At 52.6% G+C, this 14,483-nt stretch overlaps 2 protein-coding genes across 2 annotated transcripts in view; one reads left to right on the top strand and one right to left on the bottom strand.

Annotated features, from left to right (window-relative positions):
• The first annotated feature begins 315 nt into the window (after positions 1 to 315).
• On the top strand, positions 316 to 14,172 carry RCN1 (reticulocalbin 1). Its single transcript, XM_008269369.4, has 6 exons — positions 316 to 763; positions 5,319 to 5,512; positions 6,699 to 6,877; positions 8,462 to 8,522; positions 11,431 to 11,630; positions 13,034 to 14,172. The coding sequence occupies exons 1-6, from the start codon at positions 519 to 521 to the stop codon at positions 13,139 to 13,141; spliced, it is 987 nt and encodes a 328-aa protein (XP_008267591.3). The 5' UTR covers positions 316 to 518; the 3' UTR covers positions 13,142 to 14,172.
• LOC100346516 (uncharacterized) overlaps positions 7,964 to 14,483 on the bottom strand; it is a 254,537-nt gene continuing 248,017 nt past the window's right edge. Inside the window, exon 5 of the mRNA XM_070071938.1 lies at positions 7,964 to 10,094. Within this exon, the coding sequence (XP_069928039.1) occupies positions 10,091 to 10,094 (4 nt within the window). The 3' untranslated portion in view covers positions 7,964 to 10,090. The remainder of the gene's footprint in view (positions 10,095 to 14,483) is intronic.

Genomic DNA, 14,483 nt, shown 5'->3' with positions numbered 1-14,483 from the left:
CTTGAGGCACTCAGCTGGAGGTTGAAGGGGGCAGCGCCACCTTCCTTCGCGTTCCCCGAAACCGGACGACGAGGGGCAACGGTGCCCCGAACATCTGTTGCTTGATAAAGAACTTCTTCCCCGTCTTCCCACGAGCCCTCCAGTCCCCAGCCCCGTCCGCCTGGGCCCGCCCCTCTCCACGAGACTGCGGGGAGGGGCCGAGGCGCAACCCGAGCCCGGCGCCCACCACCCGCGCCGGCGACGTGGCTCCGAGGCCCGGCCTCCCCCGGGCTCCCCCGGCCTCGCCGCGGCCAATGGGCGCGTGAGCGGGGCCGCCCTCCGTGTCCCTGCCCCGGCCCGGGCGCGCCCCTCCGCAGGGGCCCGGGGCGGGCACTGCCGAGGCGCCGGCCCGCCCCCTGCCCGCGCCGGCCCCAGCCCCGCCGCCGCCACCGCCGCCGCCGCGCTCGGGCCCCCACTCCCGAGCCGCCGCTCTCGCCGCTCGCTCCAGCGTGGCTCGCGGCCGCCCTCTCCACGGGACCATGGCGCGCGGCCGCCGCCTGGGGCTCGCCCTGGGGCTGCTGCTGGCGCTGGCGCTGGCGCCGCGGACGCTGCGGGCCAAGCCCACGGTGCGCAAGGAGCGCGTGGTGCGGCCCGACTCGGAGCTGGGCGAGCGGCCGCCCGAGGACAACCAGAGCTTCCAGTACGACCACGAGGCCTTCCTGGGCAAGGAGGATTCCAAAACCTTCGATCAGCTCACGCCGGACGAGAGCAAGGAGAGGCTGGGGTGAGGCCGCGGCCCGGGGCAGCGCACGGCAAAGCGAAAGCGAGATCGCGTGCGGGGGCCTGCGGGGCCGGGCGGCGGGGCCCCTGGGAGCCCCGCATGGAGGTCGCTGCCACGCCCCGGCTGGAGGCTTCCCGCGGGGAGAAGGGAACGTGGCAGCGGCGCGGGAGCCAGGACGGCCAGGGCCCGCCCCCTCCCCTGGTTGCATCAGAAGGAACGGGAGAGCGAGTACAAAAGAAGGGTTTGTTCGCGGGGGCCCTTAGTGACTTGGCTGTAGCCCCGCTGTTCCCCCCAAGCTCCGGGTTCCCGGAAAGAGGGGCTGTGATCATCTCTAGGAAGGGATGGGGGGCGGGGTGGATATGAGTGGGGGAATGATGACGGCTGCGGGCCGTGGAGGCCGGGGCCGGGATGTGCCCGCCTTTTACCCGGTACATCTGCCGTCAAGACATTAAAATCCGGTTGACAAGAAGCGAAAGGTGGTCAGGGGTAGCAGATGGGCGTGGGGGGTGGGGCAGAAATGGAAACTGGTCCCTTAGCGTCCGTCCCAGCGGCGTCCACAGAGCCACTCAGTTCCCTGGCAGAAAGCAGGAGGCTGGCGGTAGCGGTGTCGGCTTGTGACTCTGGGGCCCAACCTGATGCACCCCGGGGACAGCCTCTCCAGCCCCTCCAGGAGACACCTGGGCATTGGGCAGAGTTACCTGGAAATCCTGCCACAGCGGGATCCGCTGCCAGCTTGGTCCCAGGTAGAGGCAGGGCTGGGGAGGCACCCAGCCGGTTTGGGGGTGTGTGTGGTGGGAGTGGAGGCTCTTCATGTTCTGCCACACAGAAGAGAACACAGCCATCCCTGTGCCGGCCAGGGGCTACCAGAGGCCAGTGGGCTCAGTTAGGCTCTGAGGATGAATTACACCTATTGTGAAGGTGTACCAGCTGCCTGCTCTGATAAAAAAAGATCTCTGAACTTCAAAGTCACCTTCAAACAATTACCTTTTCTTTTGTAGAGAAATACTTTCTCTTCTCCTTAGGGGCCTCCACAATGGGGGCCATTGATAAGTGCACCATCTCCTATTGTTTTGAGGCACTTGGTGACTGATTTCTTCTGGGGCCCTCTGTGGATGACAGCCATTAGGCACTGTCACTGGAGAGGAGCAGGGGGACAGGTTTTGGGATCCGAAGTTGGGAACTCGTTTTTTTCAACCTCACAGCTTACAGTTCAGCATCTCCCGTGAGCCAGTGGAGTCGGTCTGGGTTTTACCCTTGTATGTACAGGACCCCGTTCATTCATTTAGGCAACAATACTTGAATGGCTGCTGTGTGCCAGGTGCCATGCGATGGTGGAATGGAAAAACCACAGCGCACGCATCCAGAGGAGCCCCGAAGGCTCCAGGTGGGAGGGAGGCGTGTGCTGGGGGGTTGGGGGGCTGGGGCCAGCACCTCATCAGAGCTTGTGGGATGATTCAGAGCTTGTGGGAGGTCCCACAGGGGAAGACACTGTTGGAGAGAGAAGAGCTCACTTGGAAGAGTGTTGAGCCCTGTTCTGGGGCGTGAGAAGAACTGAGTCTGTAAAGGGGCAGGGAAGAGGAGGGAGGGGAGGACAGGATGAGACGCCCCCCTGTATGCAGCTGCAGTGCTGTGACCCCGCTGGCCATGGGGTGAAGATGTAACTGAGGCCAGGTGGGCAGACCAGGGGCGCGGGGTGGGGCGTGATGAATGCCTGAGCTGGGCATGGCCTGGTGAATCCAGATACAAGTAGGAGGCAGACTGGCAGCTTTGGACTTTAACTAAGGGTTGGGGAGGGGAGGGAGGGAGGAGTCAAGGGTGACATCCGGGTCTTTGGCCTGAGCCACCAGGTGGGAAGTAGATGCCCCGTTCCTGTGTAAGGTAAACCTGGCCTAGTGCTGGGGTGGGGCTGAGTGTGAGAAGCCACCTCTGTCCTTAGCTTCTGTTTCAATAGTTCCCTCCCAGCCTGGGCTGCCGAGGGAAGAGCATGGCTGGATCCGGGCAACTTTGTCACCACCCCCTGGCCCTCAGTTCTGAAGATGTGACAGCTCGCAGGCTCCGAGGGACACCCAGGCCAGAGGCTTGCAAAGAGGCTGCACGCAGGCACGGATATGCCACAGTCTTAAAAGAAGATGTACATTACTTGCTGACTTTTACAATTTGAGAGAGTTCAGTGCAGACCCCGATTCCTGGTTCCTCCCGAGCCCGTGGCCCCCAGCAGGCGGACATGGTCTGCACCAGACCTGGGCATCGCGGCCAGGGCGTCTGGGAGTTGCCATAGGCCCTGCCTGCAGGCCTTGCTCATGTCTGTTCCCTGCTGAGAGTTTGTTGAGTTCTCCACCCACCCCAACCGAGATCCTTGTCTTTTGTGAGGAAAGCCACGCTCTGTTTTGTTTTGTTTTTTTTTTTGTTTTGTTTTGTTTTGTTTTTTTTTTTTTTTTTTTTTTTTTGCCGCTCACAGTATATTCCTTGTGAAGAAGGTGGTCCAGTGTATAGGGAAATCGAGCCTCAGAGAGTCCTGCCCTTGGCCCAAGATCACACAGGTGGTGGAAGACCCCAGCCAGGATAGGGATCCAGGTTCTCTGATTAAACCATTCAGCTTTAGCCACATCACAGCTACCTCTCCTAACATCTCACTCTGGAGACGTGTAAAGAGAGAAGCTAAGATTTGTTTACTCTTTCAAGAAATTTATCTGTTGAACTCCTACTGTGGGTCAGGTTGCACTACATCCTGGATCTGGGGGGAGGGGGCATGCGTTAGATGGTCTCCCTACCTTGAAGGAGAGATGCACTGTCCGATGCTGCTGAATCTTTGCCTGGTCCTCCGCTGGCTTTGGGTGATCATGGAGTCCCCGGGACTGGAGCAGCACTTGGTGAGCTCAGTTCTACACAAGGTTGAGAGAACTCTGCTGTGTGGGGCTGAGATTTCCTGGAATGAAGTTTAAAAAAAAAAAAGGGCACTTGGCCGGCACAGTGGCTCACTAGGCTAATCCTCCGCCTGTGGCGCTAGCACCCTGGGTTCTAGTCCCGGTTGAGGCGCCGGATTCTGTCCCAGTTGCTCCTCTTCCAGTCCAGCTCTCTGCTGTGGCCAGGGAGTGCAGTGGAGGATGGCCCAAGTGCTTGGGCCCTGCACCCCATGGGAGACCAGGAGGAAGTACCTGGCTCCTGGCTTCGGAGCGGCGCAGTGCTGGCCGTGGTGGCCACTTGGGGGTGAACCAACGGAAGGAAGACCTTTTCTCTCTCTCCCTCTCTCTCTCTCTCACTCACTGTCTAACTCTGCCTGTCAAAAAATAAAAAAAAGGGCACTTGAAGTTGAGTCATTAGCCTTGAGATCTGTGACAGTTGCCAAGGGGCAGGGCTATTTTCAGATTGTTAGAAATGGTTCCACGTCCCTGGCAGAGAGGAGCTTGGTCTCCGATGGAGCTGGGGATCATTGTTCAGTCTCCTCCTGTCCTCTCCTTCCCTGGCAACAGGATATAGGAAGTTTTGTCCACCCAACTCTCAAACTGACTTTGTTTCCCTTCTTAATTAATCGAAGATTAACTGCCAAGAAGGTTTTATCCCTGAAGTTGCTAGAACACCAGCCCCAAACAGAGAAACAAATACACAAATAGCCTGTATGAGACTTAGTAAACAATAGAACTAGCTTGTGGTGTCGTTGAGCTACTGGCCCTAACTTGGGACCTTCTGGCCCAGAAATGGTCAGTGGTGAGTTCCCAAGCTCAAGTTTGTGGTGGACTAGCACTTAGTGTACTCTACTCCAGTGGAGCCTGGTGGGAAACCACTGGCCAGCTGTGGAGCTGGAGACCCCAGTGGGCACGGGGTCTTCGCCCTGTACTGGGAGCCCGGAGGGGGCGGGTAGTCAGGCTGCTCAGTTGGTCAGGTTTCCCGTCTAGGTTCCGTGATGTCTGTGCTTCCATCCCTGACATTTTATGCTCTCTCCAGCAAGATCTGCTCTCCTTTGGCTTTAAGTTTCAGGTCTCCAAGTTCAAGGTGGTGGGCTTTTTCTGTTTGTTTCTTTTGTTTCTTAACAGAACTTACTTTTAGGTCTACATAGAATTTTCCATTTTTTTGGATTGGGCCTTGGAGCCAGAAAACCTGGGTTGTAACCCCCATTGTACAAAGCACCAGCTGTGTGATCTTGGAAAAGTCATTCCACTTCTCTCTGGGCCTCAGTTTCCCATACTCTAAAACAAGGGAGTTGGACTACATCGGGGAGACCAATGGGTTTCATCTTTCAGATCAGCTCTGATCATTTGCAAGTGGACAGACACCTCAAGGGCGCTGGACTGAGAGTCCTGAGATGCCGTCTAGGATTATCTGGACAGAGGGTTGTGACCCATTAAGCAGTGCCTGCCATTGGCGTGGGGTGGAGGGTGGGGGCAGCACACCAAGTTAGAAAGGGTCACCTCTCAGACCCTTTCCAGCACCATAGCATCATTGACTCTGTTTTAGTTCTTTCTGCATTTTAGATTGTGCAGTTTACCTTTTGCTGGCCCAAGGTCACCCAAACCTTGATAACAGTGGCCTCGTGGAATTTTTATGTGTTTTCTTGCTACAGGAAGATTGTCGATCGAATCGACAGTGACGGGGATGGCTTTGTCACCACCGAGGAGCTGAAAGTGTGGATCAAACGGGTGCAGAAAAGATACATTTATGATAATGTTGCTAAAGTCTGGAAGGATTATGACAGGGACAAGGACGATAGAATTTCCTGGGAAGAATACAAACAAGCCACTTACGGTTACTACCTAGGTAAGAGGTGCTACAGGAGTGAGTCATGGCTGGGACCCCGGGCACAGGCTTCTCGCAGACTTGTTACGCTCATCGCTCATCGTGTTCACCCCCCTCTGGGGAGATGTCACAACCTCCTAAGTAGAAGCTACTTGTGTAACATCTCCCTCTGCTTACTAAGAATGCACTGAGTTGCTTCTCTGAGTACATACAGTAGGAGGAGGGGGTGTGAGGAACTAAAAATGTCCCAGGGCAGTCATTTAGTCTGTCAGCTAAGTCGCCAATCAGGACAGCCACGTCTCCTTGGATCCCCTGGGTTCGATACTTGGCTCCAGGTCCTGGTTCCAGCTTCCTGCTCATTTTGACCCTGGGAGGCTGTGGTGATGGCTCAGGTAATTGGATTTTTGCCATCCATGTGGGAGATCTGGATTGAGTTCCTGGATCCTGGCCATTATAAGCGTTTAGAGAGTAAACCAGCAAAATGGGAGTTTCCTCTGTCTCTGCCTCTCATTTAAAAAAAAATCTCTTAGGTTGCTGATATACTTGAACTTATCTCAGAGGCACACACAGAGGAAAGCAGAAGGGAAGAATAAGCTGCTGAATTTCAGACAGCAAGGATCGAGTGGGCTGGAACAGTCAGGGAAAGCTTCCTGTAGAGGGTGATTTGGGAGCTGGACTTGAAGAACAGACTTCTATTTGGAGAAATACTGACTTGCCTGTGGAGAAAGTGGGCCAGCTCGAGGGGCGGAGGTGCAGCAGTGCACTCAGTAATGGGCAGGGCCTGGATACGAGGCAGACTAGATTAAGGGGACTGGGTGGAGGATGTTATGCAAAGTCCTAGGGTGGTAGAGGCCATGGGAAGCGAAGGTGCTTACACAGCCAAATGCAGGGTGTCCTGAAAGCCAGGCAGGGGCACTTAGACAAGATGTTGTTGGTCGTAGAAGCTTCTGGATACAGATCAAGGATGAAAGCAGAGTGCAGCAAAGAGAAGTAGGGCATTGGTTTGCGATCTTAGCCATTGGCTGTAATGCTTCTGATAAGCCAGTAGGGCCTAGATCATGGGGTGGCTTGGAGGGACAGACACTAGAGACATCCTCAGTTTAAAGGTTTTGAAGAAGTTGGCCCCTGGGGCATGAAGGATGAGTGATCTGGAAGGGGACGTCTTCCATCACGGCACAGTTGCAACCTTTCTGTGTCCGTCCTGCAGGGAACCCTGCAGAGTTTTCCGACACTTCAGATCATCACACCTTTAAAAAGATGCTGCCCCGGGACGAGAGAAGGTTCAAGGCTGCAGACCTCGACGGGGACCTGACAGCCACTCGGGAGGAGTTCACGGCCTTTCTGCACCCCGAGGAGTTTGAGCATATGAAGGAAATTGTGGTGCTGGTAAGATCAGTGATAAGCCTGGGCTGGGAAGACCAGGGGGACAGCTGGAGGACCCTGAAGTGGGCTGCACCAGAGTTCCTGTCCACCCAGGATGGCAGCCAGGGCGGGCAGGTGGGCAGGCTGCTGGGACAGCCAGCCCCGGTAGTGCTGTGCAGCACAACGGAAGCTTGTTTCTTGCTTATCTAAAGTCTGGGACAGATGGTCTGAGCCAGGCAGATTGTCTGGGCCGATCACCCAGGCCACTTCCACCTTGTGGCTTCGGGCTCCTCCTGGCAACAGCGAGCTGGTGGACAAAGGAGAGCAGAGGAGCAGAGGGAAGGTGCAGTGCGTCTTCACTGTTCCAGCCGCAGAATGGCACACCCCCTTCAACTTACAGTTCATCTGGCCCTGCCTGGGTCCGAGAAGGCTGGGAAATGGAGCTCAGATATGTCCCCAGAAAGAACCAATGAGTGTAGTGAGCAGTAGCTCTTCCCTGCCGTGGTTTTCTGCTTTAAAGGAGTTGGGAAAGACTCTGAAATGGAATGCACTGGACTGTTAAAACCATTGGAAATGTAAAGTAAAAAGTGTGGCTAGGCAGGATGCTGCCCTGGGGCCCTGGGACCGGGAGGAGGCTGAGTGGATCAGACCCTCGGCTGGGAGGGTGCACTGTGCCTGCAGAGGCCCAGTGTAGCTGCTCTCTGGGGGCTCTCGCTGTGTCCCAGGTGTCTTCATTGTCCAGGACAATCAAATACATGCGATCACCTGTGCCCTGGGTAGGTGTCCTGAGCCAGTTCCACCTGTCCCGACGCTGGGAAACAGGTGGCTGAAGCTTTGGTTTCTAATCTGCCCTGGGTTATTGCAGGTGCCCAGCTGCCGGGTGGATGGGTCCAGCTTTTGCATCAGGCCTCATCTCCATGACCACCGTGGCCCTCAGGACTGGGCAGTGGCACCAGGGATCATTTCTCTGTACTCCCTAACCTCTACCCTGTAATAGCTGAGTAGCCAGATGGGAACAAAGGTGGGGAGTTAGCCACAGGCATTGAGTGGCTTCAGGTTCAACAGACAGAAAACTCACTGAGTTACTGACCCTGGTTACAAAATAAACACCTGATTAAGGAGTCAGACGGAAAATAGAGTATAATACATTCAAAAGCCAGTCAGGCTTCTGTTTGTCAGTTGTCTACTGTTTTCTGTTTCTCTGACACCAACGCAGAGTTCATGGTCCAGTTAGCACCAGGGTCATGTTTGTGATCAGCTAACCCTGTAGTTTTCACGCTGGGTTCCTGGCAGGTCCCGCCAGGGTGGGTGGTGGAGATGGTTGACTTGGCAGGACTTCCTGATGCGACCAGAGCACCCCAGGCTTTGCAGGTACACGTTCCTGCGGAGAGAGTGTTCTGCCCCTGGGAGTGTGGGATGGGGGAGTAGGGACAGAAGCCACTGCTTGTGCTTTTGCAGGCTAGCAGCTGATGCCCAGGGAGGCAAGGCGGTGAACCAGGGGTCAGCAGGCATTCACCCATGAACGCCGGGCAAAGCAGGACAATAGAACTCGCGGCTTCACTTAGCACACATGGCCACCTTGCATTCTGTTTTCCCTTTGCTTCCTAGGAAACTCTGGAGGACATCGACAAGAATGGGGATGGCTTTGTGGATCAGGATGAGTATATTGGTGAGTGCTGGCCTGGAGTCCTGCTCAGCTGCCCTGACTGGGCGACATTCCCCCACCCCCGGGTCTGGCTGCTTTCCCTAGATGTCTCTGAGCAACAGGTGCGAGTCTGCAGGGCCTTCCAGCCCAATTGGACACACCAGCTCAGGGAGGCCTTATTCAACCTCGTTCACTGACGAAGAGATGAAGAGGCTGGCCCCGCCTCCCGCTAGACTGACCAAGAGTTGGCCCCTTGGCCGAGAGAGGAGGCCTTCAGCACGCTGCCTCGGTTTACCTTTGCAGATTAGAATTGGAGGGCCCACAAAGTTGCTTGAAGCTAGAGCAGACAGGGTGGGGGAAGACTTCCAAATCGAACCATGGGTCACCGGAGCCCAGAGGCTGTGTCAGCGCAGCTGTGATCCACGTCGCTGCGTGTACACTCTAGCTCTCAGCAGAAAGACATCCCTCTGTCAGTCCGTTTCCAACAACACTGCCGGCGTGTGCCTCTGCGGGGGCAGGGACTGGACCTAGCATTTTGTTGTGAGCTCCACGTAAAGCAACGTTGAGCAGCTATGTCTTCAGGTAACTGAGCACTGGCTGACGGAGACTTGGCTCAGGAGCCAGGTTCGCAGGTTAGAGCGCTTCCCAGTAGCCCCAGAGCCCCAGGCGTGCAGGACTGGAGTGGGCAACAAGGACATTCTCCCTTGACCCCCACCCACTGCTGCAGCACACAGCTCCCTTTGCAGGCTGCCTTCTCTCGCCAGCTCTGCTTTTCCTATTCCTGTTAGTTAAGAGCTGGAGAACCACTGGGTTTAGGTGTTGACCTGTGCAAGAGGGACGGGACTTGTGTAGCTCACTTGCACACACCTCCAAGAAGCAGCTGATTGTCTTCATATGTACGCCCAGCACGCAGGCTGCCCTTCGGCTCTGGTTCCGTGGCTGTGTTATTTTGCCACTCCATACCTAAGAACAGGTGCCTTCGGTGATGATGGGCAGAGTTGCTTCCGGTCTTGCGATGGGGAGAACTGAACCCTGTCCCCTGTCGTTGGTAACAGACAGGTAGCTCTCTCGCCACAGTAATTAAAGTGATCTTGATGGCCCCACCTTTGTAGAACAGCAGATGCTGACAGCTGTGTCGTCAGCGCGAGCACCGGAGCCTCCTCTTGCTGGTGCTCTTGCTGCGGCCACAGTGGTGATGGAATTAGACTGACAGAAAAGGCTGATGGATTAAAACAAACAATGTGGCGCTTTTGATTAAAAGTGTGTCCTCTTCCCAGCCCTCCTGAACTCTGCATTGAAATGGTGCACAGCCAGGCACAAAAGTCTTTGAGTGGCTCTGCCTGAAAGAAATACTCCATTCTTCAACACTGGGCACGGAGGGAGGGAGGCCACGGGGCTTGAAAACTGAATTCTGAGTAACTTGTCATCACAGGGACCAGATACATTGACTTGTCCAGCAGGGGACTTCATTTCAGGATTTCAGGGGCGCCCTCTTTCCAGGCAGGGATGGTGGTCGTGTGGTGTAGGGGGAAGGGCACTGGAATTAGAAGCCCTGGCTTCTTCACTTAACAGCTGTGTGACCTCAGTTTTCCTTATCTGCAAAATGGAAACACTTAGATGAAGCTCAAAATGTATGTGACAGTTCTCTCTCCTACACAATGGGCAAATGTCGGGCGTGAGTCTGCCTCGTAGGCAAGGGTCTTACGTCTACTTTTCCTTCATTACTACCTGTTCCCTGTGCCACCTGATGCTTCTTTTCTGTTTTTCTGTACTGAAAGTTTAGCACAAAGTTTTTCCCATATTGAAGCTTTTTTTCCAAATGTGTATGTTGCTTCATTTTAATATATGTAGTTTTCTACGTCTATATTTGACAGGACTTCACAAGAGAGATATTTACATCCAGTCAAGTTGCTATTTTTAAAGAAAATGATTCACAGTTGGATTTTCAGATAGTATATGACAAGCTCATATGAGATTTTCTCATAAAGAATTTTTTTCTATATTGACACTTCATTATAAGGAGTTTATTTCTAAATTGAAACCTTGTTACATAAAGTTTTTTTTTCTTCACTTTTCAAACTGCTTGACTAAATTGTGCTTCCATTAGAAAGAAATTACCCAGAGGGCTTTTCTTTCCAACAAGACCTCGTGCCAGGGTGAGCAATGCATAGATGTCTCCTTCCTTTTCCTTTCCCTGCCGTTTTGTAAAGCGTGACAATGATCTGTCTTATAGAACTGTTAAGGATGAAGTAAAATGCCAGGATAGAAACAACGGTGGCAGTAAACACGCTAGTTAGGAGCACGTGGGTTGCAAGCAGAACGGCTGTGTTCCCATGCAGCTGGAGCTTACACTAGGCACGGATCACGTGGTAAAGCCACGCGTCAGAACTTCATCTGAAAAATGGTAACAGCAACGGCACCTGCTTCATAAAGCCAGCTGGAAAAAATGTATCTAAAGCATGTTCCAGCATATCTGGTCCACGGAAAGTGCTCTGTATTGTGAACTGTTCGTGTTTACCTAGATAGTGCTACTTTTTGTCTCAGTGGTCTGTTTGAGCCTCATGATGACCTGTGATCTGTAAATTATTTTCTCCTTGGTATAGACCAGGAAAGTTAAGGTTCAGTCACTGAACCAAGTAGCTTGATCTCAGTCACTGGAGTAAGTCAAAAGCCAGGATTGGTCTTCTGGCTCTGAAGGTCGTGTCTTTTCTGTTCTATCATGGGCCTTCCCAGTGGATACGTTGTGCCTTTATTATCCCCAGTAAGCTGGCCACCAGTGCGTGGAGTTAGGTCTCTTGACTGCTCTCACCTTTAAGAAATGCAGAAAGTCAGCTTTTGTTTTTCGGTTGTTTTTTTTTTTTTTTTTTTTTTTTTTTTTTTTGGCTTCTACCTCCCCCTTGTCTTTGTAACTGAAAGCAAACTTCCCTTCCAGCGGACATGTTTTCCCACGAGGAGAATGGCCCGGAGCCAGACTGGGTTTTGTCAGAACGGGAGCAGTTTGATGAATTCCGGGACCTGAACAAGGATGGGAAGCTGGACAAAGATGAGATCCGCCACTGGATCCTCCCTCAAGACTACGACCACGCACAGGCCGAGGCCAGGCACCTGGTGTACGAGTCAGACAAGAACAAGGTACCTCCCGTGCCGCTGCACGCACTGATTGATTGAAAGAGCACTATTTACATAAGATTAGTTTTATTTGCTGCTTTGGCAATAGCATGGCCCTTGTGGCTGTGTCCTTGTTGACTTTTCATTGTTGCCCTGCGGTAGAGACCTGGAAATCTGAGCCAGGGCTGTGATAACCCACGGGGAGTTCCCTCGGCCCAGACTTTCCTGGATAGTCAGCTGTGGGCCACAGCTAGGCCACAGAACCAATAACTTTGTTAATGTGGGCAGGACATGGATTTAAGGAGTATACCCAACCTTGCCTAAGATGGGCTTATTCATCTAATTGTTTAGTCCCCAAAAGTGCAGAGAGAGTGACAGAAAGTGAGAGAGATCTTCCATCCACTGGTTCACTCCTCAAATGCTGGCAATAGTTAGGGCCAGGCCAGACATAGTTGGGAGCTGCTTCTGAGTCTCCCACATGGGTGGCAGGAATCCAAGTACTTGAGACGTCATCTGCTGCCTTCCAGGGCATGCATTAGCAGGAAGCTGCTTCAGAGTGGAGGTGGAACTTGATCCCAGGCACTCCAAGATGGTATCTCAAGGGGCAGCTTAACCTGCTGCACAACAGTTACTGCCCTGGGCACCAAATATTTATCAAACACACGTGATGTGCCAGCCACGAGGAGGCCCATCCCATTAAAATCGAGAAATCCTCAGACAAGCTCACACTTCTGGCTCCAATGCCTAATAATGTCAGTATCTATTGATAAATATCCAAATAAATAAATGAGTTAGAAAAAGAGTCCTTCCTCTTCCCACTTTGCTAATTGCTGCAAATTCCCAGGCTTTAGAATGAGGTCTTGAAAAAGAAAGCAGAATTCTTCAGGCCTGTAGACATAAATGGATCTCGAGCTTTGAATTAACCAGGGACTCACGTGAGGAGCTTCAGCTCAGGAGGCTGCTCCAGCTGGGAGCTGTGCAGTGCAGTGATGGGAGGTGAAGGAGGCACCAGCAGCTGCTGAATTATTATTGCTTTTTAAAATTATTTATTTTCATTTTATTTGAGAGAGAGAGAGAGAGATTTTCCATTTGCTGACCCCCTCCTCAAATGCCTGCACCAGCTGAGGCTGGGTCAGACTGAATCCAAAGGTCTGGAGCTGAATGTGGGTCTTCTACCTGGGTGGCGGAGACCCTGGCTTGAGGTGTTACCTGCTGCCTCCCAGGATGCCCATTAGCAAAAACGAAATCAAAAGTGGAGGCAGGACTTGAACCCAGGCTCTCTGATACGGGATGTGGGCCACCCAGGCAGCACCAAACATCTGCCCTGGTTCTGAATGGTAAACTATGATATCTGCAACGCTGCCAATCAATCAAGTCACATGGGCGCCGCCTGAGCTGCTGTGACAGCTGTGTCCTCTCTGCCACAGGACGAGAAGCTGACGAAAGAGGAGATCCTGGAGAACTGGAACATGTTTGTTGGAAGTCAAGCTACCAATTATGGGGAAGACCTCACCAAAAATCACGATGAACTGTGACAGACAACTGCCCATAACCTGGAGCGCCTCCCAGGCTCGCCTCTGTGGTCGGGGACGGTTGCTACGGTGGTCTGATTTCAAGCAGCTGTACCCCCCCCCCCCAAATCAAGTTTATACCTCAAATTGGGGTAAAAATTGTCTTTCACTCAACATTTATGAGAAAACACTCATCGCTATGCTTTTACTAAGATTTCTCTCCAGACATTAAAATCTCGGTCAATTACAGTTCTCCGTGGGGACACAGGGCTACAACATGACATTTAAAATTTTTTTCCATGCAATTTCAACTCAAGGGGAACAAAACTTGAAACAGCCCTGTTATTTGGAAATTGGGAGAGGTGGGAGAGGACAGTGTCTGGAGTGACATCTGTGTATTTTAGCTACCAGGGTTTTTTCCATTTGTCCCTGTTAAATAGTTGGTGCAGGAAAATTCTGATAGTGCCGAAGTGGTATCATCCTAGGTCAGCTTATTTCATAGCAAGTCTGATATTTCAGATTCTTCTTCCTAACTTTATACCCTGAGCTGTTACTGTAAGTGGCATATAAAACCTCTGTGTGGTTTTTCTGTATGGACCTGCTAATGTGCACAATAAACCCACATCTTTGTTTTGTTTGTTTTTCCAGAAGAAGCAATCAGGAAAGCTAATGTGAAAGAGAAAGGGATTTTAGAGGTCAGGAAAAGGTGACTGTCAGGCACTTGAGGAATTAGAAACAGGAAACACGTGAAAGGTACTAGAGACCATTGTCGTGTTTGTAGATGCAGTGGGCCTGGTCTCTGGACCAGTCAGCAGAACTCCGTGCATTTCCTCACGGACCCCCAGCTGGAATGAGGCAGCGGAGTTCTGGCCACACTCCATCCAATCCAGAGAACCCACGGTTCTGGGACCTGCCCCCGGGGTGGCTTCTACCATGGAATTAGGACAAGACCGAGCAATGACTGGACTGGCACAAACAGTTATACAGTCTCAAATGCCACCCCGTGAAATGGAAGTGATTGAAATAAAGGATCCCCTTGAGGGTTTTCTACTGTGTCCTGTGGTGTCTGCCTTCTCAGATCCTGTTGTAACACCATGTAGAATCATTCAGGGTGACGGGATTCCATGAGTGAGATTATCAAGGTTACAGCCCCACGCTGACTGATTTAATAAATACATAATATCATTCCATCTCTATGCAGTTAGGGGATCTGTGGGCCATTTTAACTGTAGGATGTTTCTCTGACAGATTTCAAATGGAAAACTCAACACTTCTTCCCAGGGCCTCTGAGGCCCTGTAGGATCTTCCCTACCTACCTGGCCATCACTGGCTCCTTCCTATTCTCCCTTTCACCCCATATCCCAGG

This window comes from Oryctolagus cuniculus, chromosome 1, assembly GCF_964237555.1.
Source record: "Oryctolagus cuniculus chromosome 1, mOryCun1.1, whole genome shotgun sequence".
NCBI lineage: Eukaryota > Metazoa > Chordata > Mammalia > Lagomorpha > Leporidae > Oryctolagus > Oryctolagus cuniculus.
The sequence above is the reverse complement of the archived record's forward strand: the minus strand, read 5'-3'. Positions and strand labels throughout refer to the sequence as shown.

Excerpts from the sequence above, each read along its gene's own strand:
- RCN1 (XM_008269369.4), top strand. The coding sequence starts at position 519 with ATGGCGCGCGGCCGCCGCCTGGGGCTCGCCCTGGGGCTGCTGCTGGCG. Across the intron at positions 6,878-8,461 it reads TGAAGGAAATTGTGGTGCTG|GAAACTCTGGAGGACATCGA; the intron begins GTAAGATCAGTG and ends TTTGCTTCCTAG. Across the intron at positions 11,631-13,033 it reads ACGAGTCAGACAAGAACAAG|GACGAGAAGCTGACGAAAGA; the intron begins GTACCTCCCGTG and ends TCTCTGCCACAG.